This window comes from Cupressus sempervirens, chromosome 6 (assembly GCF_028749045.1).
Source record: "Cupressus sempervirens isolate cs-2001-9-10 chromosome 6, ASM2874904v1, whole genome shotgun sequence".
Lineage (NCBI taxonomy): Eukaryota > Viridiplantae > Streptophyta > Pinopsida > Cupressales > Cupressaceae > Cupressus > Cupressus sempervirens.
In genome coordinates, this window is record NC_143123.1 from 517,777,044 (window position 1) to 517,800,135 (window position 23,092).

At 37.7% G+C, this 23,092-nt stretch overlaps 1 protein-coding gene across 2 annotated transcripts in view; it reads left to right on the forward strand.

The window, feature by feature from the left end:
- The first annotated feature begins 600 nt into the window (after positions 1-600).
- PGSIP6 (plant glycogenin-like starch initiation protein 6) overlaps positions 601-23,092 on the forward strand; it is a 91,409-nt gene continuing 68,917 nt past the window's right edge. For both annotated transcript variants that reach the window (XR_016353067.1, XM_089788766.1), the window contains exon 1: positions 601-1,132. Coding sequence is in view for 1 of the 2 variants with exons in the window: in XM_089788766.1 (XP_089644892.1) it covers positions 857-1,132 (276 nt within the window). In the remaining variant the exon portion in view is untranslated. The remainder of the gene's footprint in view (positions 1,133-23,092) is intronic.

Sequence of the window (23,092 nt, forward strand, 5' to 3'; positions counted from 1 at the left end):
TCATGGAGAAATTCTACAAGACAAATTTGGGAAGCGAGATCGGAAGGAAGAAATTATATTACATAAATGAGTTCAACCCCACTTGTGATCAACTCCAAAAAGCATACATAGGAGCCAACATTTCTTGGAGGGCTAAAATTCTTATTGCTCAGCTGAAAACCAACTCTCACCAACTTCGTTGTGAGACCGGACGTTGGAAGAGGCCAAAGGAGTCGTGGAAAGAGAGAATTTGCAGATTTTGCAATTCTGGGAAAGTGGAAACTGAACAACACTTTATTTTAGAATGTGAAGCCTACAAGAGTAGTAGAGATAAATTTGCGGACACTATATGTGGTAGTTTTTGGCATAACCTATTCAACGAAGAGTACATTGAGCAATTGGGTGGACTCATCATCATTCTGCACAAGGAGCGAACTTTGCTACTTAAGTCTGCTTGAGTTGTCTTGCTGTCCCATAGACTATTTTTAGCCTCATGGACATTAAATTTTTATCTATCTATCATAATAACGTATTCTTTTATCGAATAAAAAATAATAATAACGTATGCGTAGAGAGGCAGCCATACGTCAATATAGCTGTTAATGAAGGACGTAGGCGGCCGTTTTCTCTGTAAGGATGTTGCCCAGAATCTCATCGAGAGGGAGCAGAATAACATATTGTCTTTGACTCGGCAGCCATTCAAACAATCGAATTAATTTCATTACTATAATTGAAAACAGAGTTCAATCTGTCACCGGAAATTATCATTTTTCAGCTGAAATCCTGAGATTCACAGGGTTCTAAGGGTTTCAAACATTTTTTCAGGGTTTCGAGGTTGTAGATATATTTATTTCTTGGAATTTGAAGATTAACAGGCATGAAGCCAAGGGATATTACATGCTTTTCTTTTCTGGCTGTTTTGTATTTGTATTTGTGTTGTCTGGGAGAGTGTGGGAGATTGGGAAAAGGGGATGTAGCGATGCAGGCTTCGCGTTCGAGAACATCGGAGGCGTATGCGACTCTTCTTTACGGGGATGAGTTTGTGCTGGGCGTGCGCGTGTTGGGTAGGTCCATCAGAAACACTGGCGCCACCAAAGACATGGTGGTTCTTGTATCAGATGGTGTTTCTCCCTACGCCGTTGAGCTGTTGCAGGTTTAATTTAAAACAAAATTTCCTTTATCTGTTTCTGTATTTTAGATATACTAGATTAGCAGGTGCTTCATAATGATCAAAGGAACTCTGAAATTTTACTTGCCAATATGTGAGTCAAAGATGGAACATGGGGTGTGATTCGAAAGGCTAGTGTAAATGAACTTGAACTAGTTTTTTCAGAAGTTTATGATCCTGTGAACTGTGAAATCTTCATGAACATACTAAGATTACAAGTATTTAATAAGAAGTTGACTGTGGAAACTCCGATTTATTCTGTGTTAAGGTTTCTACTACCTTTTTTATTGCCAGGGTTAGCCATTTTTTCTTAATATTTAAGATGGATTGGCTAGACTTTATTTATTCCAGTTTAGCTAAAGATTCAAATTCTATGTAATATACAGCCCTTTTTGTGCTTTGTTTTTGGAATATGTTTTGAATCATTGATGTTAAAATAGGATATATGGTGCAGATAAATAGGAGATATTGTAACAACTTTTCAAATTAGATAATAGATAATACTCAAGACTTTATTTCTGGCCTGGAAATACAATTTGTTTTCAAAAGCAATAGCAATCCAGAAAATGCAGCAATGGGGAAGTTGATCTGCTATACAAAATTGGCAACTAGCACTCATCAAATGGGATGTCACGCTGAAAACACCTCCCAACTGCAATGAAATTGATATATGAAAGGCTTCTCACCCTAGGCGAGCACAATGAGCATTTAAATCACATCAAAACCCTAATCAGCAAGCTTCCTAGAAATTACATTCTCCATGATCGTGTGCGTCCTACAGAGAAGGTGTACAGCCAGCATGAAAGGAACAAACAGCAGTAAAAACTCCTAAAAGGTCTTCAAATCTAATTTGCCAAAAATTCACCAAATCTGATATCCAATGTCCTGCTGAATCTCATTGATACAAACTCTCTGGTCAGCTTGATATGTGTTCTCTGAATGGAAACCAGGAGGATATTTTCCAAATAATGTTTTTAAATGACATAAAAAATGTTCCATGTAAGCGTTTCCATCCTCACAAACCAAAAAGAAAGCAATCTTCTCCAGAAGAAATAGCAATATCAAATAGCAAACACAACATAGCAGCGAGCTTCACAAAATTTCCTTTATAGCTCAACTGAGCAGTTGGACACCTTTCACTTTCTTTCATTTAATAAAAATCACTATATATCTCCCAATGAAACAATAAATAGTAAGTCCCCATCCTATATAAAACACATTACCTTTTTACTTGATAACTGACCCCTATAGCCCCTTATTTAAATAGCTAAGTAGCTGATTTGCCGGTATATGTCTTGGAGGTAGATGCTGATTCGTGCTGAAGCGGATTTTAATGCGAAAACATTTAGGAAGCATCCATAGGGCCTACACATCCAGAGAGCATTCAGGGGCCCTGGATGTGCTTCTTGGAAGCACCCACAGGGCCAACACACATAAAGAGCATCTAGGAGCCCTGGATGCGCTTCCTAGAAGCAACCAAGCCTCCATGAGCCTCTACGTGCACAAATGTCTATTTGACATTTTTTAGGGGAAAAATAACTTATATCACTTTAAAACATGTGCCCTATAACAAATTTTTATCATTTCCCTATAACAAATTTTTATCATTTTTTGGTCCTATACCCTAAAATGGCTCTAATAGAGGCCATTCATTCTTTATTCATCTCATTTTGTTTACATCTAGGCTCTCTTTCATTTGGTCTCCATTTTGGCATTTTGAAGGCAAGGTGGTTATTTTCGAAGAGGATTGTTTGTGGGGTGCGAGATAGCTTCCACAAATGAGATTTAAGCGTCTAAAGTAAGCATTTGATCCCATTTTGTGTCCTTTAATAATTTTTTGTTGAGATTTTGATGAATTTGTTCAAGTTTGGGAAGAAAAATTTCTTTTTTTTCCATTTAAAAATAAATAAAGAAACACGTTTAGCTATCTATTTTAATAATATATATATATATATATATATATATATATATATATATATATATATATATATATATATATATATATATATATATTTGCACTTGTATGCTTGATGTTCATAGCTTTTTTCCAATTTAAATTTATTTAATTTCTTATAATATCAAGAAATCAGATTGTATTATGCAAGAATGGCCGGTAGCGGTAGTCAAAATTCATTAGGAAAGCAAGAAACCAATAAATTCAAAATTGATGTAAATCTCCTTTATGGAGACATACCGCAAGAATATCGCAGGTCTTAGGAGGTGGGTTGTATCTTTGGAAGTGTAATGTATGCGAGAGTAAAAAACTATTCAATAACTCATATTCTCAGGTCAACCTTCATTTTATGGATCCTATTGGGAACAAACGAGAATGTGCAAAAACAAAGATGGGAAGGGGATGTCTGCTAAATAGAATATATATAAAAGAACAAGAACAAGATGATAATTTGATTGGAAGATTAAAACAATCTTCTTATCAGCCTCCATTCGAAAAGAAAAAATGCAATTGTGTACTGAACCAATTGTATTCTCCAAACATCCATTCTTGCAAGTACCTGGACCAGAAGAGTATTACAATAATAGATAAGACGTCTATTATTAGTTAATGGTTATCTTGTAAATATCTTTAGCTTTAGTTTGCTTTCGTTTTTTGCTTTCTCTGGAATAGAATGTTTCTATTCTTTACGATCGTTTCCTAAGGAAACATCATCTCTTCCTTTTGTATAAATTGACCTTTCGGTCTCTGTTATTAATAAGCAAGTATTTACCAATTACCTTGTAATATGGTATCAGAGCTAAATAGTTAAATTTTTTCGGAAAAATTTATAATTTCTTCTTGAAATTATTTGTTTAAATTTTTCCAAAATTATTTTAGCTAATTTCTCCAAAACCCACCTAGGGTTTTTCTGCTTGGAGAAATTCCCGAATTACGGGTCTGCAAATCGCGTGGAAATCGTGGCCATTTTTTGGAGACTCGCGTTTTTGGGGTGAAAATCTGCATGTTTCTATATCAAATCTTCATGCTCTTAGCCGTCTCAGTCTGTCATCGTGCTCTGGGAAGCAGATTCGACCATTTTTCATCAAGAAATCTGAAGTTTTTTCAAGCTTTTTTCAGCTAGGGCCGTTTTTTTTCGAAACCCTAATTTTTGGGGTCGAAATTTTTTTTTGTTTGCAGATTCTTGGTGGGTTTTTCGAGAGCTCAACTGGGTTGTCGTCCGTTTTTTCTGGGTGCTTCGATTTTTGTGCCTCGATTTTCGAGCCAGCGGATTCAGAAAACGACAGCAGATTCCTTCTGGGTTTTTCGAGCTCTCTTTTGGGTCATTCTCTGATTTTTCTGGGTCTTCCGTATTTTTGCCTCGAAGAACGTGCCTTCACAGATTTTCACAGTTTTTCATTGAAAAACGTGCCATGGCATCTCTGACAAATATTCTGCTCGAGCATAATTCCAAATTCAATGGTTGCAATTATGGAACCTGGAAGTAGCGCATCATCGCAATCTTCGAATATCGAAACACCGATCAACTTGTTCTGGGCGTTAAGCAGCGTCTGACTTCTCCGGGTCCTGATCAAGATACATGGGATCTGAACAATCGAGAGGCAGTAATGCTTCTCAAACTCTCCGTAGCTGATGACCAGCGTTCTCAGATTCCATCCGGCAAGACAGCGGCCGAAATCTGGACACATCTAAAAGGTCTTCATGAGACTTCCGACAAGAGCAAAGCCTTCTTTCTGAAAAACACTCTGTTTTCTATTGTCATGGATGAGCGCACCTCGCTCCAGGCACACTTGAATCGGATTCAGGAAATCCGTGATCAGTTACTTGCCATCGGTCGCAAGATGGAGGAAGAGGATATTGTGGTAATCACTCTTCGGAGTTTACCAAATTCCTATGAGCATTTTATCGAGACTCTCAACATCACATCTACTGGTGTTGATCTAAAGTTCACTGATCTCTGCACCCTGCTACTTCAGCAAGATCGGTGGAAACAACAGTTCGGTAGCAGCTCCAGTTCCACCTCCACTGAGCAAGCCTTTGCTGCGAAATCCTTTCAGAAGGATAAGGGCAAGTTTCAGCAACCATCTCAGCAGAAGTCTTCTGCTCTAGCATCCGATGGTACCAAAAAGAAGAACATTCAATGCAACTATTGCCACAAGTATGGTCACATGAAGGTTGCATGTCGGAAACGCTTAGCTGCCCAGACTAAGCAATCAGGTTCGCAACCCAAAGCGAACAATGCAGAGCACACTGAGCAGGTGGAATCTGCCTTTTATGCCTTCATGGCTAAAAGACCTGCAGATCATGTACAGTCATCTGCCTGGTACATTGATTCAGGTGCCTCTCGACATTTCACTCACCGCAGAGACTGGTTTACTGACTACCAGCCTTATTCAGATTCTGTTATCTTTGGTGGTGGAGAAGAGTACACGGTTGTTGGTAAAGGCAACATTCAAATTCAGTCTGTTGGGAGGAAGCTCATATTCCTTGATGTGTACTACGTTCCAGGGATGGAACTAAATCTACTCTCGGTCAGTCAGTTGCTGCGACATTCTCCACACTTGGCAGTCACCTTCAGTTCACATCAGTGCACCATCACTGATCGGGCGACTAAGTCTACTATTGCAGTTGGTCTTGAGGATCATGGTCTTTTCAGACTTACTGATTCTGGTGATTCTCAAGACTTAGCTATGGCTGCTCGGCGATCTTCCATCAGCTCACTTTGGCATCAGCGATATGGGCACTTAAATGTGCATTATCTCTCACAACTTGCTCGGTATGAGCTTGTTCTTGGTTTGCCAGAGATTCAAACCCAACACCTTGGAGTTTGTGACGCATGTCAGGCTGGGAAGCAACATCGCACACCTTTCCCCAGTGGCGATTCTTGGCGAGCTTCTCAAGTACTTCAGCTTGTTCATGCTGATATTTGCGGCCCTATGGCCACTCCTTCTGTTCTTGGGTACAAGTATTTTCTGTTGTTTGTAGATGATTTCAGTAGAAAAATGTGGGTGTATTTCCTTAAAAAGAAATCTGATGCATTTATTGTATTTCAGAAGTTTAAACCCTTAGTTGAAAAAGAGTCTGGGAAATCTATTATTACTCTTAGATCAAACAATGGGGGGGAATTTTGTTCTAATGTTTTCTCCAGCTTCTTGGATACACATGGCATCCAACGCCAGTTCACCACACCCCACACGCCACAACAGAATAGTGTAGTTGAACGTCAGAACAGGACAATCACCGAGATGGCTCGTTCCATGCTCGAACACAGACATGTTCCGAAGCGTTTTTGGGCAGAAGCAGTTAACACTGCAGTTTATCTGTTGAACCGGTCACCCATAGTGGCGGTCAAAGGTAAAACTCCGGAAGAGGCCTGGTCAGGTCGCAAGCCCAGAATCAGTCACCTGAAGGTTTTTGGCTCTCTTGCTTTTGTTTGGATCCCTGATGCTTCACGCACCAAGTTGGATGCCAAGAGTCAGAAACTGATGCTTGCTGGATATAGCAGTCTTCACAAAGCCTACCGCCTTATTGATGTTGAGACATCTCGTCTCATATACAGCCGCGATGTAGTCTTTGATGAGCAGCGAGGACCATTCATGCCTGTTTCTCCTGTTCCTGATCCAGCAGACCAGCCTATGCAGGTTCATGATTTGGGAGTTCGGCTTCCATTAGGTCCACTTGATGGGAGGGCTCTAGTAGCTCCTACAGCTCCAGTCCTGCCAGTGATACCTGTACAGCCACCTTCGGCTTCTCCTGCAGGATCACCTCGTTTTGAAGATGCTTCACCTGAGTTTGATCCAAATTCTTCTGATCAGGATCCTGCTGATCAAGCATCTCCTAGTACTACTGTTGGTCATTCTCCTCTCCGGCCTAAGTGGTGGGCTAAGACACTTGCTGATCTTCATGATGATGAGCTCATTGATGGGAGAACTACTCGAAAAAAGAGCAAAACTATAGATTCTGTTAACTTTGCTCTTATGGCCAACATTCATAGTGTGTTTGAACCTCAAACATATTCCGAGGCTAAAGGAATTCCAGAGTGGGAACAGGCCATGCAATCTGAACACCAGAGCCTGCTGAAGAACAACACTTGGGTCCTTTCTGATCTTCCCCCAGGGAAGAAACCCATTAGCTGCAAATGGGTCTACAAAATCAAATACAAATCAGATGGTACTTTGGATAAGTACAAAGCTCGTTTAGTGGCAAAGGGCTTTTCTCAGCGTCAGGGCATTGATTATGAGGAGACCTTTGCTCCTACTGCAAAGATGAGCACCATCAGATTAGTCCTAGCCATGGCAGCACAGTTTGGCTGGAAGGTCCATCAGATGGACGTAAAGAGTGCTTTCCTGAATGGTGATCTCCATGAAGAGGTCTACATGACGCAGCCTCCTGGTTTCAAGGTTGCTGGTAAAGACCATCAGGTTCTCAGATTGGTAAAAGCTCTCTATGGTTTGAAGCAGGCCCCTCGGGCATGGTACATCAAGATTGATACGTACTTCAGTGATCAAGGCTTCAAGAGGAGTTCTTCAGACTCAAATCTGTACATCAAGACTACTGACAGTGACATCATCCTTCTGATTATCTATGTGGATGATCCGATCATCACTGGCAGTTTGGCATCTTTGATTCAGGGAATCAAACAACACTTATGCCAGTCTTTTGATATGACTGACCTTGGGCTCATGCATTATTGCTTAGGTGTTGAAGTTTGGCAACAGTGTTCTGGTATATTCATCTCTCAGTCCAAATATGCTAGAGCCTTGTTAGACAAATTTCGAATGCAGGATTGCAAACCTGCATCTACACCTATGGAGAAAGGTCTCAAGTTATCAGCCAAGTCTGATTCTCCTTCCGTTGATGATACTACGTATAGGCAACTAGTAGGCAGCCTCATCTACCTATCTGCTACTAGGCCTGATATCAGCTTCGCAATCAGCTATATTTCACGCTTTATGACAGCTCCTAAGGCTGATCATTGGATGGCAGCAAAGCGTTTGCTTCGTTATGTGAAAGGCACTTCTGATTATGGACTTCTGTATTCTCGGAGTTCTAATCCTAAACTCAGTGGGTTCACAGATTCAGATTGGGTAGGCTCTATTGACGATAAAAAGTCAACATTTGGATATGTGTTCAGTTTGGGATCCGGTGCAGTCACATGGACCAGCAAGAAGCAGCAGGCAGTTTCTCTCTCTTCTACAGAGGCTGAATATAGAGGGACTGTTAAGGCAGGATTTGAAGCTGTCTGGCTTCGTCGGATGCTTGGGGATATGCAAATGTCACCAGCAGGACCGACTACTCTGTTTGTTGATAACGAAGGCGTTATCAAGTTAGCACGGAATCCAGTCTTCCATGAACGAACCAAGCATGTGGATGTTCATTGTCATTGCATATGACAGCTGGTTGAAGACGGGACTATAGATCTGCAGTATGTTCCTACCTCAGATCAGACTGCAGACATTCTCACCAAGCCTCTTGGTCCTGATAAGTTTGTCAAATTCAGAGGACAGCTTGGTGTGTTAGATAGATTAACCATTAAGGGAGGGTATTACAATAATAGATAAGACGTCTATTATTAGTTAATGGTTATCTTGTAAATATCTTTAGCTTTAGTTTGCTTTCGTTTTTTGCTTTCTCTGGAATAGAATGTTTCTATTCTTTACGATCGTTTCCTAAGGAAACATCATCTCTTCCTTTTGTATAAATTGACCTTTCGGTCTCTGTTATTAATAAGCAAGTATTTACCAATTACCTTGTAATAAAGAGGAAGAGGAAGAAGTAGAAATTACTGCTTGATCAAGCCATTGTGCATTTCCTCTATGCTAATGACCTTACTTTCAACTTGGTGAGATCACCGTATTGGGAGGAGATGATGGCAGCCATCAATAAAGCATTGATTGATTACACAAAAATTGGGTATGAAAAGGTGCGTACCACACTTTTGCAAAAGGAGAGGACTTCTATAGAGAGATCTCTGCAACCAATTAGAAATTCTCGAAAAACTTCGGGTGTTTTTGTTGTTTGATTTCTAATGGATGGGAAGATACAAAAATCGACCATTGGTTAAAATGATTGTAGTGTCTCCCAAAGGGTCAATGTTTTTGAGGGTAGTTGTTAGTCTAGGGAAATGAAAGGTGCACAATTCATTTCCAAAAATCTCATTGAGGCTATAGAGATGGTGGGTAGTAAGAATGTGGTCTAGGTGATTACAGGCAATATAAAAAATTATAGTTGTGCAAGTAATTTGGGCGAGGGCCGGTATGACCATATTTTTTGGACACCATGCCCCATGCACTCCCTCACTTGGTCATGTAATAAATTGGCACTCAAATAGACTAGGTGAAATAAATATACGAGGAGGGAGAGGAAATAGGGTTGTTTGTGATAAACCATCAAATTACAATTGATAATTAGGTCATTCTCCAAATTGGAGTTGTCGAAGGCAAATTGCTAAATTGTAATTACGAAATTAAATTTATAATTAAAGTTTTAATTTTTTTATGTAATGTTCAATTGTCAAATTGTATATAACTTTGGTCAATGTTTATTGGCATATTCTTATTAACATAGGTTGCTGATACCTGATTTGCATCTCATACTATTGTTATGAGACAATTTGTCAAGGTGCAAGGGGTGTTGAGCCAAATGATAATTTCTAACCAATGGGGTGTATGGAAGGCTTCACATTTAGAGAGGGTCTAAAAGTTCAAGGCATTGGTCTTGGATGACCATGGGCTTATGTGCAATTTGTATTGAATTTTACTGAGTCTATCATGATTATGCTCTGCTTTGCCGATACAGAGAAACCTTTTTTGGGGGATGTCTATGATGGAATGGATACAATGGTAGAGAAGTTAAAACTTGCTATACAAACACATGAGAACGACCCCACAAAATTTGCAAGGTGGAAAGCATCATTCATTATCGTTGGGAAAAGATGATCACCCCATTGCACTTCCTTGCATATGCCCATCTCCGAGGTACTATAGCGAGGAAATACTTGCTATGCCAGATAGAATAACACCATATGCGGATGAAGAAGTTGCTATTGGGTGCTAAAAAGCTTTTCTAAGATGATGAAATGCACAAAAACATTAGGACATAATTTGACTTATTTTCTCGGGAGCAAAAGTTAGTCCAACGACCTCTTGCAATCAAGGTCCTCTCACAAGTAAGGTTTTTTTGTTTACCACTTGTATTCTACGATTTAGTGCCTAACATTCTTTAGTTTTCTTTTCATTTTTATGTTTAATTTGTGAACACTATTTAGGTTGCAAATTCTTTTGTTGCTGAATGGAATTAGAGTACATACTCCTTTATCTACTCAGTGAAGCGTAACTGGTTGGGCTCAAAAAAAACATAAGACTTTAGTTTAAGTGAAATCGCTTTGGATTCAAATGATCTCCAACTTGCAGCAATTGGAGATGATGGTGATTTTTATGAGAATCCTTATGATTTTGATTAGTGAATCTTGAACTATTTTAATTTTGTACTTGTAATGATTTTTTATTTGCATTGGAATCGTGAACATAGATGTATATGATATGGCTTATTAGTTATTTTAATTTGAATGTTCGTGAACTATCAGTTGACATTTAATATTTATCTTGACCAATGATTATGGCTTATTAGTTATTTCAATTTGAATATTTGTGAACTATCAATTGGCATTTAATATTTGTCTTGATCAACAATGAAGTATCGCACTATCAAATGATTTAATTTTTTATATCTTTTGCTTTTCTTTGCACACACATATATATATATATATATATATATATATGTATATGTATGTGTATACATCTATATGTAGGTATATATATATATATATATACATGCATATACACACATATATATATATATATATATATATATATATATATATATATATATATATATATATATATATATATATATATATATATATATATATATATATATATATATATATATATATATATATATATATGTATGTATGTACTAAAGCACAAGGTTCGAGTTTGAGTTTGACGACCATGAAATTCGGATGAAGTTCGAAAAGTCAAAATTATCGAAAAAAATTCGACATTAAATTCGCCTTAATGTAATTTTCAAAAAATATAATTATATGCTATTTTAATTATAATTTATTTTAATAATTGATAAAATAATATAAGTACTTACATATTTAATTATAAATATATGCTATAAGTATATATGATTATATAATATAAAATAATATGAACATTTTTTAAATTTTAATATTTAATAAATAGTATAAAATTAATAACAATAATAAATTAATAACAATAGCAAAACATACAATAATAAAAAATTATAACTATTAACTAAATCTAAAATTAAATAATCTCAAAATAATAAAATATTAAACATACTATAATCAAAATTCAAAACTATTAACCAAAACCTAAATTAAATAATCTCTGAACATTATTAAAAAGTTAAAAACAATTTAATCATGCCCAAACTGCCGACGGAGAGGAATGGATGCAAGTTTTCTTCAGATGCCTTCACCAATTCAGAGGAATGAAAGCCAAGTTTTTTTCAAATGCCGTTCGTTGAAGGGCATTCAAGGGACGCTGAAGGAATACAAGAAGCAGAGAAGTTAATGCCTTGAAAGTAGATGGGAAAGCAGAGAGGTTGGAGGATTTGTAATCCACGACCTGTGACCATGGTTATAGTCTACATACACAAATTTGAGACGAATTTATATGAATTTTTCATTTATTTTTTAGGTTCGCCGAATTTCGAACTTGGAGCCGAAAATTCGGTGAACCTTGTGACATGGTGTATGTATATATATACACATACATATGCATATACATATATGTGTAAATGCATCCAAAACCTCCCCCAAAAAAACTCGCACACCTGCGCACCCAATTCTAACACTTTGCATCCGCATCCGAATCGACAACTTAGTTAAATACATTAAAATAATGATAAGTTAAATCTTTAACTTTAATAATTAAAACGATTTATTGTTATATTTAAAACTGTTGGACTATATGAAACACTGAGGTATACATCAAAATTGAACTCACCAACCCTAATAAAATAGTAACCCTGCCAGCTAGCTTTGATGGTTCCCGTAACCACCTTACTAAAAATTAGCATTGGAAGACTAGCTCAAATCTATTCTAGAAAAGGGCATTGTGCTCATAATAATGGTGGAAGCTCAATGAGACATCAAATACTACCACTCCGATGGACAAACTGCCTCCAAAGTTCCTCAACCCCAACACATTAGTCTATAGGATCCAAACTGATTAGGCTAGTGGTGCACTAATTCAACTGGTTAAGAAGGGGACATTACAATCTAAGAAGCATATTTTGAACCATTTATTGGGTAAATATTAAACAATCAATTTCTGCAGAAGCAGGCTTTCACTAGATAGGTCTCATCTTCAATATTCCATGCTCTGTTCAAAGTTGAATAAAATTTGAATGATGTATAAGATAAACAAGGAACAATTACTTCGTGGATGAAAGCTTCTCTTAGAGAGGTTTCAACTTCAGTATTCAGTGCTCTGGTTGTAGTTGCAATGGCTTTAGCTTTATTGGAGAACTCTGACTTGAATCTTGTCCGTAACTAATCTTATTCTTGTGCATAAACCTTATCCTTTTAATCTGTGTTACCCGGGGATGTTTTTCCGGCAAAATTTGACCCATCCCCGTTTTCGGGACGTCCTGGAAACTCGGAAACTTCTGGAAACCTTTCCGTTAGCCGTCCCATAAAATTAATGCTTCAGTTTTGATAATTTGTCTGATTTACACTCTCATGTGGACTCTAAAGTTAAATTATTGAATACAAACATTATATGTTAAGGTTCTATAATTTATATAAGCATGCTTTATTCATGTTTTTATATGAATATTTAAATTTTTCCTATATATTTAAAATTTTCCCTATTTTTTGTATAGCTGTTCCCACTGCCGTCCCCCGCTCCGAGAAAAAACAAATCCGTCGCAAAAACCCGTTTCCCTGTCCCCCCACCCCCTCATCCCAGAAACATAGGGTAACGTTGCTTTTAATCAAATTTTAATGATGTTCTCTGCATTAGTTTTCAAGATTTCTAACCATAGTCCAACATCCAGCTTTATCCTGTCCAGTCTATGGGAAGTCTTATTCTTCTGTCTAATTCTTCAATAATTCATGAATTCTTGTTCTTCTAAACAAGTTTTCATGATATTCTATTGTTACTTATAAATACCTTTTTATCATGAGTCAATACTTAGATTTACTGGAGAACTGGGTCTGTGCTATATTGAAACTTATTCTTGTGTATAAGACATCAATGAATCATGCAGACTTGTCCTTTTAATCAGATTTCAATGATATTATATTTAGTGATGCTGAAAACTTTTTATCAGTGTCCAAGGCTCTCCTTCTCTTGGCTCCAAGACAAAAACGCTCCTGCTGGCAGAGGTGAATTAGGTCATTCTCATACACCATTTTGATATTCTGTCTGGCAGTAACTAATTTTATTATGTTTGCCTTCTTGTGCAAATTTTAAATTTCATGTTTGGGGTTCAGGTTTGCCAATGCAGCAATTTTTGCTCTGGGCACTTCCATACTACATGATACATGATACCATGATTTTATATATTATTTAAAAGAACAGATTATATGAAAAATAGAGACTGATGTTTGACAGAGTGTGGAGAAGATGATACACTTGAAGAGCACATGATTATACTTGGGGGGAGGGGGAGGGGGTGCGGGTGGTGCGGGGGTGAATCAGTATAATAGCAATTTTGCCAATTTAGAACTTATATCCACACAAGTAACTTCAAATAACTTTAAATGCTGAAATCAATAATTATGCACATGAACACAATGACACAAAGATTTACGTGGAAACCCAATGCAGGAGAATCCTACAAGGTAATTGCTTTTTATATAAATTGTTCCTTTACAATGATTTGTAGGTGCCAACCTACTAGAAGCTCCAACCCCTTTGTTAATGAGCACCGACTCATTGGAAGCTCCAACCCTCACTTTGCAAGCACCGACCTACTGGAAGCACCAACTCTCGCTTCTGCCTTCGTGAGCACCAACCCACTGCACACAAACTTCTTTTCCACCTTGACGATGTTGCAACTCAACCGACGATGGAGATCTTTAGCGTACAACGCTTCCTATTTATATTTGTGTACTTCTTTATCTTACACTAACACCCTTCTTATTTTTCTTCACAAATCTGAATACATTTGTTTCAATCTGAAGTCAGTCTTATATATAAATATATAATCCTCTTCCTAAACCTCTCACGCTGCTTCTATAACTCTGATATAAATATATAGATCAGATTGAAAATTTGATTATATAAATTTCTTCTTTTCTTTACTCATATTACTGTTCACTTCCTAATTACAGATTTCTCATCTCATATTTTTCACTTTTATTACACTTCATTCTTAATCCGCTGACTTGCTTTTGACTTATCCAAATGAATACTTTATCTTCCACACATATTCTTTTTCTCAACTTCTATCTGTTCATATGCTCTATTCACTACTAGCATCTCTTTTATACTTTTATTTTTATTACATACTGTATCTCAACACTAACTTCTCATCTATCTTCTTCAAGACTAATTTCTTTATCTATACATCTCCCTTTCATAACTTGCATATAAAAAGTTATGACTCTTTATAGATGTGTCCTTTTATAGTTGATGACTTTTCATAAATAATCTCCTCATTTAATTGCACATATTATTATGATTTCTTTTTAATTACTAATCGCAAACTTTGATCTTTGAAATATAGAACCTTGCTGTTTGTAATTCTTTACCAATGTTCAAAATATTATCTCCTGTTATATTTATTCGGGTGTTTATTCGTGCACCCATAGATTGAAGATGGATATATCTTTCTCAGCAAGCGACTTCTTTTATATATTACTTCATATTCGCAATTGTAGTTTGTATTTCTGAGTCTTTCTCTTCGTTCTTATGTTGGCTCCAAATACACTGTTATATGTTCATTCACTACACCAGTAATAAATTCAATCTTCTTGTGCCATGCTGTTGTTACATTTTCTTCATCTGATATGGAGTTTCCTTTTAGTTGTTTTCTCTCCTCTTACTTTATCGGACCTTCAACATCTGGAACCCTTATCTTTACATTGCTGTTAATAAGAAATTGCTGACTCATGTTTACCGCATCTTGAGACCCGACGGTGATTGTCATTATCGCTGTTGATCATGACTGCTGTCTTAGTCTTTATATTGTGTCACTGACTTCAATATCTTTGTATGACTAAATATATTGACTGTAATATGGTTCGCTGACCTGTGCACTTATGTGTATCCAGTCTTGGCATTATTGATTTCAGATAATCCTTCTCAGGCTTTTAGACAGAAGATTTAATATAAACATTGCTTGCTTGTTTAAAAATTATCAAGTATGTGTCATTGATAGAACACATTCACAATTCAAATTTCATTGGCCCTTGTCTTATGTAGTCATCTAGCCTTGCATGAATAAAATGCTTATCCTCAATATAATCAATGGTAACATACAAGCGCTGCTTCCCCACATTTATCATTGTTTTTTTTTAAAATTACTATAAGCCTTCATTGATCATGAAGTTAACATGAGTTTATTGGCATCAGTTGTATTCTTCAGAACTGTTCTTTATTTGTTGTCCTTATCTCTTCATGCAATATATCTATAATACTGGCTTTGCATCTGTGGATTGTATTGTTGACATGGATGCTTCATATGCAAGTTGTGGTAAATTTCTTTTACCCATTCTGTGTGCATATGCTTCATACTTTTGATGCCAAGAATCTTGACGTGGTTCTAGTTCCAGGTATATCTCATTAACTTAACAATTGGTGATTGCATAAACTTGATATATATATATAGCAGCCCGTGTCTCTTACAACCTGTCCTTCATATGCTGATGTGGATGTTTTAATGGATCAACATTTTCATTTTCTTTTATAGAAAAATTGCTGCTAACATAAATGTTATGTTGCGACACATATATGCAGTACTTCAATCATGGCTTCTACATTTGGTTACACATAGTATGAGCTTAGGTATTTAATCCAAACACTTATTGTTATGTCCTTAACTTATTCTGGTGCCACCTTCTATTTAACATAGACTTTATTGATCAAGGACTGTCTTGATGTGTTTGCTGTTTTTATGGTGTTCATACTTTGTGGTTTTATTGATTTTAGTAGAGACAATTACATCTATTTTTGCTGCTCCGCTCTCTAACTTCTGTAATATATCTTTTCAATCAGCAATATCCCTTCACGGCATACTTTGACTTATATTGAAAAACCCTTCATATGTCAACAACAACTTGCCAACTGGTGTTGATGAATTTGTCAATCTCCTATATGTATATGTGTCCAACTATATATATATATATCTTTAACTGCAGATGATGTTTTCTTTTTCAGAATTATTTCTATTGATTCTCTATTGGAATCTCTAGTGGATCAATTCCTTCTTTAAGCTCATCTGTAATAGGTGCATTCAAACTTATTTGCAATGCTCTATATCGTCCCTGTTATTAAAAAACTTCTCATCAATGACAACCACATTATACTTTTGACATTGATGATGGATAATTATACTAACAATCTTGTCCATGCTTGTAAAATCCATTGACATCAATGACAATATTTCCATCAACAATTAAGATTATTTTAAACTAAAGAAGTCTAGCACATTATAACATTGGACTTTGTCTGCCTTTATAAGCTTTTCTTCATATTGCAAGGCTGAGCTAGGTGTTGAATAATGAGTAATAATTAAACATGATAAGCAAAGAAAATGTTTTATTCTCTGCTTGCAATTATGCCTGCATATTAACTATCAATGTGGCAAGATATGTAACATTTCAAACCTGTTATGATCTATTCTATTGTGCGAAAGCATTAATATACTATGTCTTTCTTATTGAACATTCTTGAATTCATATACTTTGCAGAGAGTGCGGCTTGTGATAGATGATTCACATAGAATCGTTGACCATTCAATCAAAGATTTGTTGCAGATATGAATGGGATGGCCAAATAATACAGGAATCATGTCAGGGGAGAAAGGAGGTGTTAGAAAATCAAACATTTAATAGTTTTGGTCTTTTTTGTTCTCGTTTTGCATTGGTTCTCCTGGGACTGGCCGGACATGGCCTAGGTTTGGCCATGACCATCCTGGTAACCAATGTGCTCTCAGGGCACCTGGGATAGAAGGTGTGCTCTGGCCACCCCAGATGCTATTTGGTATAATGACAGGGCCAATTTCTACAAGGACCTGGTAACTTTGTGTGCAATAAAGCCACTCCCGATGCTATTTGGTATAATGACAGGGCCAATTTCTACAAGGACCTGGTAACTTTGTGTGCAATAAAATAATAAATGATTTATGAAAAACCAAAGAGTTGGCTTTATGCAATTTTTAAAATTTCACATTATTTATCAAATCAAGAAGTTGCTTGCGAAAGCTCCAATTTACTTCTCTAGTTAATTTTTAATTTTCAAGAATTTCTGGCTAAGATAACTTCTGCTTTGTATTTCATTAGCTGTCTCACCCATTTTTGTGGGTTGATGGAATTTAAAAGCTCTGTAAAATTTTCAACCCATGTTTGTACTATTACTCTGGCTTTGTAGTTTCTTTTTTTAACTTGAGGCTGTGAAGTTGTGAACCACTGTTCATTGACACAGTATGATCTCCCGATGTGCTTACTCTGTCAAATAAGCAAATGCTATGAACTTTGGAGGTTTAAATGCTATCCCATTCTTTTTCATGTTTTTGAGCTAGCGTGAGGCTCAGTGCACAAATGCAAGCCTATGTTTATTAGCATCTCAAGTTTGAACTTGGCTTTTGGAGCTCTCTAACAAGGCGTACACATTAGTTGCCCTCATAAGAAAACCTTGTGACCCCTAAATTTCTCACTCAAGCGCAGGAGGAATCACTCCATTGTTGCAAATTATAAATGCCCTACAGCCACCTTTATGTAAATGGCAAGGTGGTTAACTCTCACCAATGGTGTGTAGTCTTTCCAGCTCTTCCCAATCGTGTCAAGTGTCAAGTGTAGTCAGTTTGGGAAACCCATTTAGAAAGACATTAATACTTCTGTAGTATTTGAACTGCTGTAATCAGCTAAGTTGACTAGATATGAATGCGGTGTAAGATTCTCTCTTGCCAACTTGGTGAGAGCTATTGCTTTCTCTTAATGAACTAAGCCTGGGAATCGTTAGTAATTTGTTTTGATTGGCAAGAGTTTTGGGAGTTCCACTATCTAGGAAACGTAACTAACCATGCACAATAATCATGATGATTTAATGAGAAAATTGGATCAAATAGGATTTTTAAGTTTTTTATAGAAATATTCATGCTTCACTTGACATTTATTTGAGGCATGTAGCTTTGTGGTAGAGCAAACCACAAGTGTTGGATAGGTCTTGACTTTACATTCTATCTTGCATAAATAGTCGCTAGAGTATTGGAGTTCATGTTCAGGGTTTGGAAAATAGTAGGAATCTCAATGAAAATGTGGTTTGAGGAGTGTTAGAAGTGGCAATTCATCTAGAGAGAACTTAGAAGGTGGTGGCACAAGTAGCACAGTGGCAGAATAACTGACTGGACCTGAGTAGGTTGCATGTCTAACTTCTTGCCTCACACTCATCAATGTCATTATTAATCCATGGAAAGCAGTTGATATTTGTCACCTTGATTTACATTACCTACGGATTGGGAATCAGGTGAGGATAATGGTGTATAGTATCAATAGATATATTCACCTGAAGATATAGGTATTAGGAGGGGATAGGTTCCCCCCCTATTTATTGGAGGCTCCTTATGATCAGTGATAAATTGTGATGGAACATAATAACAAAATTTTCCTAAGTTGCTGATTCGGATTTTGGTTTAGATGTAGGTTCAACATTTGGGTTCGAAATTCGATCAAAATTTTTTTGGGCTGGGTTCGGGTTTGTTTTACGGTTCATCCATACAAGAATTATATATATATATATGCTGCAGCATACTAGTTCATACACCACTATGCTAATCTAAAACAATTTAGCAAATTCAACCACCGCATATATTAATGATTTGTTCGAATGGCATGACAAAATGTCAAAATATACCGCCATAGTACCACATGAATGTTTTAGTTCAAAACTTTAGACTCTAAAACAACAATGTCAACATTACTAATCACTGAATCAGTAATCAGTCTTGGACTCATATGTGATCAAATGACAAATATCAATGTATCATCAAAAATCATCAAAGAATTCATCATCATTAGGCAGTTGCTGATTAGAAGCACAATTAGTGCCACTAGCATTAGCAGTCTCAATTGTAGCCTCAAGATCAGCTCCATCAGTACTATGCATCTCAGGATCACCATCTTCAATCGCAAGTGCATCAAAGTGGACTTCCAACTCCGTGGCCTCTGGTTCGACATCCCATTGTTTTGCCTCCCCCTTTTTGTATGTATTCTCTTTGTGAGTTGTGAGCCTCAAGTTTGAATGCACAAACACCAAGTTATATGCTTTCTTAGAGTTTAGTTGGTTGCGTTTTATCGAGTGGATGAAGGAGTATGTGCTCCAATTCTCTCAGATGATGATGAACTAGCAACCTATCAAGATTTGCGAATTTACCAACAATAAACTAGAAATTAGAGTTTTGAATATTTACAAACAAGAAACTAGCAATTAGAATCTTAAGATTAAAAAACTAACCTGTGATAACATTTTGATGGCAATGGGCTGCAAGTGTTGGTATTTTTGGCCATGGAAGTACCACCATTAATGAGCATTAGTGTTGTTCTTGTCTTCAAGATTGTCACGACCACAATCATCGATGCTCGCAAAACCTCATAAGTTCAAACCTCACAGCAGGTCGTAGGTGCTTAGGAAAGAGTCTTCGAAGGGCTGCCTTGTACCCTTGAGCAACTTCAGGATCTCTTTATGGGGGAATTCTAGTGGTACTCCCCTTGAGGACTGATTGGCTATAGAACCTGGGGCTCAATGCAAAGGCAAGTAGATGCAAAGGGGTAGTCATTTTTTTCCATCTCTTTATCATGATTAACTGTAGGTACTTGAAGAACTTTTCATCAGGATCTTGCTCTTTCTCATTTATGATATTTCTAATGTCTTCAATCATGGAGTCAATGCCATCATATACCTCACCTAAGCAAGGCCTATCCATGTCAGTGTATCGGATCGTGCTCAATATAGGCTTGGTGATCTTTAGAAGGTACTCAACACGATCCCACCAAGATTTCATTTAGTATTGATCCCCTTATGGCAATTGCTTTATCACTATTAGATTGCCTCCATACGCTCCAATTAACACTAATTACCATTCTAGTCAATGCGTCTTTAACCTTGATAAGGCACCTCAAAATAATGGTGTTGGAGGCAAAGCGGGTCTTAGCAACCTATTTTAAAATCAAAATAGTAATAGATTAAAAATTTGAAAACATAGAAAGTTTACTGAAGTGTCTAGATTTCTACCTTCAAGAGCTCCAATTTTGAGAATTGTCTGAATGTGGCTTGCGTCATATGGTGGGTCATGATGAAGATTTGGATCTCTTGTGCCTCTTCATACAATTTTTTTATCCACTCAAATCTTAGTGCCAATTTTTTTTAGCATTAGGTTGAGTGAGTGCACCGCACAAGGTGTCCAAAAAATGTGTTCATACCACTCCTCAATCAATAAGCTAGCAGCCCTACAATTCTTTGTCCTCGATAGAAACTGTGTAGCCGACAAGCTCATGTTGTCGGTAAAGATTTTGTAGCCGATGGGTAGATTAGTATTGTTATGTAGCCGACGGACCCCTTTGGGAAGGTTCGGTGGGAAGTATTTATACTCCATCTAGGATCATTATAAAGCATCCAATGATCTGTATGTAATCTCTTGGCATATGCGAATAATAAAATGAGTTCTTTTGTTCTTGTTCATTGTTTGTGTGCATTGATTCATTTAACCCATATGGTAAACATTTGGCGCCGTTGCTCAATGGACCTGGAACAAAGGCTGAAAAAAAGACTGATGTCGAATCAGTTAAACAAAAATAAGAATAAGCTGAAGGAGAAAGATGAAATCCGCACAACTCAAGGAAATTTAATTTTGGCGCAGCAGGCCGAATGCAAAGAGGTTTCAGAAGATTGCCGATGGAGACCGAAGTGCTGAGGAATTGTTGGAGGAGACTCGCCGAGGAAAGAGAATCCAGACGGAAGAGAATTAACTCACACGGCTCGGAGTGCTGAGGGAGCACGAGTGTGGAGTGAACTCTTCATCTGCGATATACTTCCTGAAGGGACAACTTCAGAAGATCCTTCTTCACCACAGTTCTCTGCTGTTGCAAATAAGACACCTATACCAAACAGGGACAGTGTGGGAGCGTAAAGTCATGGTGTGGGAGTGCAAAGTGCCAATGTGGGAGTACAAAGCGCCGGTGTGGGAGTAAACAACGCTAGTGTTGCAGGACCGAACAACGCTCGTGCACAAAATCCAGTAGTGATGGCGAGACCAAAGGAAAAGCTGCCGAAGTTTGATGGCGATGGTACGATCGATCCAATTCGACACTGTAAAACATGCAAAACGATTTGGGACAACACTAAGAAGGAGTTTATCACAAAATTTCAACTGTTGCGCGATGACAATGAGATCGTGGTAGAGATATACAACACAAAGCAAGGGAAGAATGAAACTGTCCAAGTATACACTAGAAAATTAAAAAACTTAATAAATAAAATGAAAAATAAGTCGACATATGGGCTACAAAAAAGATGGTTCGTTGAAGGTCTACGTCTGAAGTTGCGGAAGAAGATGAAGATTATGTTGCCGTCATCATACATAGAAGCATACAATTGGGCGATGAACTTGGAAAGTGAGTAGAAAACAAAGAAGAAGAAGAAGAGTAGCTCCTCTGAGTTGGACGACGATGCGTCTTCGAAAGAAGAGAGTAGTGATGATGAAAACAACAGCAAGAAGGTCCGAGCTCTCCAGAAGGACATGATTCGGATGATGAAGGAATTTAAGAACATGCAGAAAGAAACAAAGGGAAGCGAGCTATGGTGCACGAAATGTAAGGCAGAAGGTCACACAAAGGGATCTTGTCCAAAGAACCAGTTCTACGAGATTTGCCAGATCATGGGACATTCCACAAAAGAATGCCCCTTCAATATGAAAACCAGAGGACCTCAACAAGTGTTCCTGACACAGGAGGCTTTCGTGTCTGGGGGGAGTGGAAACACAAGTACAGAGGGTGCCACGTTCGAAGGGTACAAAAACAATAGACGAGGGCAAAACAACAACAATGCGAACAATAACAATAATAATGGCAGCCGAAGTCAAATTCAGTACGATGCAAACGGACGGCTGATTGTTCAATGCCGACCATGTAATTTGTGGGGCCACTTTGCTCGGGATTGTACAATGACAAACACACCAAAATTATTATGCAGAGGTTGGACCGTCCATTTAGCTCCCGAGTCATGGAGGAGTCCCTCTAGGACCAGTGGCCGTATCAAAGCCACAGGAGGTGGCAGCTCCACAGTTGGAGGATGCGCCCAGGAAGGAGGAGGTGGCACCAGATGTGGACATGGTTACCGCAGCAGTGGCAGAGACGAATAGTGATGGGGAGTGGACTATGGACGATGTGCCAAAGGAGGATTATGGGTCAGATGAGGACAGATGCAAAGATTACCTCAAGGCTATGCGAGTTGCGCTGTAGAAGGGACACAATGTGGCATTGCAGGCTATGACTCGACGGAGAGAGTAGCATTTGGTTCAGGCTTATATCAGGGGGATTGGTCCGCAGTGGTTCTGTTAATTTTTTGAGGACAGAGGATGGCCAGTAGTTGAGACACTGGAGATGTTGGCAGATTGGGCCAGCGAGCCGGAGTTGGGACCGTGCAACACTTCCATGGATAAGCTGGCGCACGAGATAGTAGGATTATACAAAGAAGTCTACTATGCTCGCAAGCATGCGGAGGCGGACAGGG